The 5466-nt window shown below is 41.2% G+C and overlaps 1 protein-coding gene across 1 annotated transcript; it reads left to right on the top strand.

The window, feature by feature from the left end:
* The first annotated feature begins 4279 nt into the window (after positions 1 to 4279).
* LOC140236532 (uncharacterized) lies at positions 4280 to 5218 on the top strand. The gene has a single exon (XM_072316456.1). It carries the CDS (start codon positions 4280 to 4282, stop codon positions 5216 to 5218), a length of 939 nt encoding a protein of 312 aa, XP_072172557.1.
* Positions 5219 to 5466: the final 248 nt, after the last annotated feature.

Raw genomic sequence — 5466 nt, 5'->3', positions numbered from 1 at the left:
TCCACAAAATTCATTACGGACGGACGGAAGGACGGACGGACGGACGGACGGACGGACAACCCGAAAACATAATGCCTCCGGCACCACTTCGTGGCGGAGGCATAAAAAGTGTGATGGCATCTATGAGGAGGCTAGCTTCTCTCTATGATCATTTCAAAGAAGCAGAGGACCTAGGCCCATATGACATGTCTGAGGAGAATGCAGTCGATATGTTCTCTAGAAGAAATTACAGACACTTGGAAGCTGCCATCAACTCCTGCAAAAGTGAAGATGGTCTCAAATATGGCCTGAAAAGTGCTCTGTATTATCTCATCAAGAAAGCCTGTAAAGTAATTAAAGGCACATATCTCATTGAAGATAAAGATTCAACGGCTGATGCCATTGACAAATTTGTTGAGGTGCTTGGTGCAAATCATGATTACCTGTTTGGTGATGCCATATATGCCGTGAACAAATGTCAAAGAGAAAAACTGTGAAAACCAGAGAGTCTTCCGCTTGACAAAGATCTACAACTGGTGCGAGAGTATTCAATCCATCAAATGGACCACTTGGTGACAAAGGAGAAATATGAGCTGTATGAAGGCAGTCACTTCACTGAGCTACGTGATGTAACAGTTTGCCGGCTTACACTGTACAACGCAAGGAGGGGAGGGGAACCATGTCATCTAACGCTAAATGAATGGAAGGAGGCAGAAAATGGAACCCGGATCAATGCAATAGTTGTTCAAGATCTCAATCTACCTGAAAAGGAGCTGATTAAGGACTTCAGAATAACTTATCAAACAGGAAAAGGAAAACACTTAGTGCCAGTAGTTATCCCACCAGACTGTCAGGAATCTCTGCGTATTCTTGCAGACAGAGAAATGAGAGCTGCTTCTGATGTTCTAGAAAGCAATAAATACTTGTTTCCATCAACCAAGCAGTCAAAGGAACATGTGTCTGGTTGGCACGCAGTGCATTTGTTGTACTCAAGGGTACCCAATGTGGAGAGGGTTTATCTAATCACAGCAACCAAGAATCGGCACTGAGTCAGCACTATCTATGTATTTTCTGTATTAATGAATAATTCATTTATGTATATATATTATCTATTTGTATCATGGGTCTAGAAAACTTTTCCCTTTCCACTAAGAAGGTATTAAATATGCATTTTCCCATGTTGTATTTTATTTCCATTCTTCTAGGAGTCCCTGGTCATCCTGTGGTTACTGAAGAAAAGACGGATTTTGTTCATCCAGCCAGTCCTGGTCAACTTGACCAACCCCTGGGTGATGTTTCTACTAGTGAGATGCTGATTACTCCAGAAGATCAAGGTGATTTGCAAATTCCCCCAAATATTTACATTCCTTGGGGTCTAAGATGTAGAATAAGAATCTTTGCCTGACATGAAGCTTACTTTTGACAAGAACAAATTATATGAACAAAGTTTGTATCATGGGTCTAAAAAACTTTGTTCCTCTGCACTAAGAAGGTATTCAATATGCATTTTCCCATGTTGTATTTTATTTTCATTCTTCTAGGAGTCCCTGGCCGTCCTGTAATTCCTGAATAAAAGACAGACTTTGTTCATCCTGCCAGTCCTGGTCAACTTGATCGACCCCTGAGTGATGTTTATACTAGTGAGATGCTGGTTACTCCAGAAGATCAAAGTACATTTTCCAAGTCTACTGTTAGATATTTCTGTGTTTTTTGTTGTTTTCCAAAACATGTTACAAAAGGGATATGTTGCTCTTCCACATACATTGAATTACTTTTTATTTGAAACAATTTGAGTGTTAAAGTTCCTTTCTCTCTCTTATTTACTTCCAGGGCCAGTTGATACTCCTGAAAGTTATGGCAGTCCATCTGGTACTGATTCCAGGAGATCAATTGTACAGGGGCAGTTTGTCCTTGTGAAACTGCCACTTGGGAAGAGATTGATATGCAACATTTGCTGCAGAGGTATGTATGCAACATGTGGAAAACTGATAAAGGAGGAAAATTTGTTATGCACTGTAACCCCGTAAACTTCGATTTTTTGTACTATTTTTAATATGTATCTTTAATATTTAAAGCTTACTAGTTTTACTACAGAGTACTAGTATTTTGTAGACTTATTTACTCATTTTGAATATTATTTGACAACAATATTGCAACAAGACTTAGATATTAATGCTTATGAAAAAGGTGATGATTACAAAATAGAAAAGTTTGCATTCATTTTCAAGAATTTGTAATTAATTCAAGGATATTGTGAATTGCATTTTCTGAGTCAGTCTCACAACTGTTACACGTATATTTAATTATTTCTTTTCCTCCTGCATTTTCCTCTTTATCTCTGAGGCCAACACCTTCATAGAATTTGTGCAGATAATGCAGTGTATGATTATGATTTGTTTGATGGAATGATCCTTTATATTGCCTTGATGCAATGTATGGGTTCGATTTGTTTGTCAGATTTATTTACAATATGATTTTCCATATTTGCATTGATGCAATGAATGGTTTTAATTGTTTGTATTATCATGATTTTCTGCTGTATGAATTTTCATATTTTTATCTGAATTATTTTGTTCAAGTGGCACACTCTTGCACCACTTCTTTACCCCTGCGTACATTTCTTCTTCCTCGTCCTCCTCCTCCTTTTCCAATATACTTCTCACACGCAATTATGGATAATCATACAATATTCGCAAAATAGCGACTGACATGTTTGGCTCAAGTTTTGCTCTCAAAACAAAACAAGCTGATATCATCGACAGCCTCACAGGAGGGAATCACCACCATGGCTATTCTGTCGACTGGATACGGCAAAAGTCTGTCCTACGTAGTCTTCGGCCCACTAATGGACAAGGCAGGTGTTGTTTTTCAACGCACACGCCACGCTCGCTTTGGAGCACCTCAAGTCACTCACGTGCATAATTTGCAGAGGTCAAGGCGCCATTTTGAATTCTGCGAGGATGAACCCCAGCTGTCAGGGATTGCGCCACACAACGGCAAATCGCATACATACGATACCTAAATTCAGCCTCAAGAGAGCGCTCGGCTCAGAACGCTGTAGCGAGGACCAATAGCAGACAATTTTTCTGAATGAAATTGCTGCGCACGCGCACATACACCATACTAGGTTATTGTGACATTTCCCATATGCTGCATCTTGGTTTCTGGATCACAGTCATACCAAATCATCGTAGGATTGCTACTTTCACGCATGCGTGGACGTGATGCAGCTGTTTGATTGTGTTTACGTGTTTTCTGTGTCAAATTGTGTGTGTGTGTGTGTGTGTACGTAGAGCTACATTTATGCATTACAGAGTGCAGATTCAAGAGTTATTTTTAGATCGTAATTGTTGGATGTTAACTGAATGACTGTGGTGCATGCAATTGTACACATGTGCATCCATATACGTTATAATGGCACAAGATGGAATGAAAGGTGACTGTTGATATATACACAAGAAACATAAGAAGGTCTGAATCTAGAGTAGATTGGTCAGATATCATAGTCCCAAATTTTAAGAAGAAAAATAGAGAACTTTGAAATAATAAAGATTTTAAAAAACTTTAATTCGAGAAAGGGTCAAATTAAGTTATGTAAATTTTAGACATTCTTGCAATAAGAAAATTTCGGTATTTACCATTCATTCGGTGAATTGTATGTTGTGAATTTAGATGAAAGGCATACTGCTGTAAAAGTTGTAAGGCAAGATCAGTAATATAATCCTTGTAAGAATGTTATTTATATTATGATGTATATACCTTCTGACATTTTCACATATATATGACCATTCATGGCATAGATTTATGCCATTCAAGTTAATCTGTTCCATGTTTAGGTAGTGTATTAATTATTCATTCATGTAATCATATTGAACATTAACACTATTGAAGAATATTAAAAGAGATAATTTTCAATTTCTGTCAATAGCCTGTGCATCCATAACATGTTTAGAATGCTTCATTACAGAGCTAGTCCTGATTTAGTATTCTATAAACCAAATTGAAACACACACTCACACACACACACACACACATGTACACCCCACTTATAAATATGAGCTTGAAGCAGCAAAATGTATTTCCTGAAAACTTATTGACTGAGTTGAAGTTATGTGTAGTTGAATTTCATTGTGATTCAGCCCAGTAATTAAATAATTGTTCATTAACTTGAACCTATTTTTCTCTCAATTTTACCTCCAATAGATTCTGTCATCATGGAATCAGGAGTCGAAGAGGCTCACACCGGATGATCGTCTAGCCGCGCAAGTAACAGCAACTTTGACCAAGGGACAATACAAAGATGTATACAGAGTCACCAAGGAAAAAGGCGATGCTATCTTTACTGCATCTCACAATCCTTGATGAACTGGAGGAAGAGTACCTGCCAGGAAATGTCCAATTCCAGCTATCAGGTGTGGCGGAGGTATTTCATCACACTCCTGTGAAGAAGGGGCAGTCGACGGAGTATGGCCAGTTTGCCTTTGAGCCCCTTGACGTTGGTGCTTCATTTGACGAAGCTCTTGAGATACCAGCCCCAAATTTCAAGGCAGTTGCCTGGCCCTATCCAAATGCGCTGGCCAAAACACTCGAAGAACTAGATGAAGAGATAAGTGACGGCATTGTGAAGCATGGACTCGATCCGAAGGAAGACCATCTTATTCTGACGACCATCAAAGATGGAGCAGATGGGATGGGTGATATTTCGATCTCGAAGGAAGCAACAGAGCGCATGCTCCCTGACAAGGCCTTCAGGGCAGCATTTACCATCGTGCAATGTCAAATCGAGCTTGAAGGTAAACTTCTATCAGTGTATGAGCCAGAGGCACCAAACTCTATTTTTGTGACCCGCCCTCTTCTCGAAGGGGACGAGAATAATAAAGCCTCCGCAAGAGAGATGCTGGAAGAGATCCAGACAGACATGCAGAAACTAAAAGACACCGAAAAAGAAAGAGTATTGGCTAGAGTGAGAACACAAAGTCCCCAAACACAATGTAACGAAAGAAATAGTCTGGAACCTCCAAGCCACCAGCTCCAACCGTCCAGCCACCGGCCCCCGCCGTCCAGCCACCGGCCCCCGCCATCCAGCCACCGGCCCCCGCCGTCCAGCCACCGGCCCCCGCCATCCAGCCACCGGCCCCCGCCGTCCAGCAACCAGCCCCCGTCATCTAGCCACCGGTCCCCGTCATCTAGCCACCGGTCCCCGTCATCCAGCCATCAGCCCCGTTCTTGGCTTCACTAGTCTCAAGGTTGGAGGCACTTGAGGCCGAAGTTCAAGATCTGCGAGCCTGGAAGAGACGCGAGCTGGAGAACAGAGAGAGGACCCCCATGGCCACAAGCAGGGCAGAGATTCAGAGTCGTCTGGAGTACGGCCTTGTGGATGGGAAGCAAGTGCTTCAAATTAAGCAGGTTGTGATCGAACAAATGCTGCCATTTGCTTCCTCCCACATGGACGTAGCTAGACGGCTTGTGAATCTTCTGTTTCTGCTT

The sequence above is a fragment of the Diadema setosum genome, chromosome 13 (assembly GCF_964275005.1).
Source record: "Diadema setosum chromosome 13, eeDiaSeto1, whole genome shotgun sequence".
Classification (NCBI taxonomy): Eukaryota; Metazoa; Echinodermata; class Echinoidea; order Diadematoida; family Diadematidae; genus Diadema; species Diadema setosum.
Note: the sequence above shows the minus strand (reverse complement) of the source record. Positions and strands in the feature narration are given on the sequence as shown.

What these genes read in the sequence shown, in the direction of transcription:
- LOC140236532 (XM_072316456.1), top strand. Translation starts at nt 4,280, where the DNA reads ATGTATACAGAGTCACCAAGGAAAAAGGCGATGCTATCTTTACTGCAT.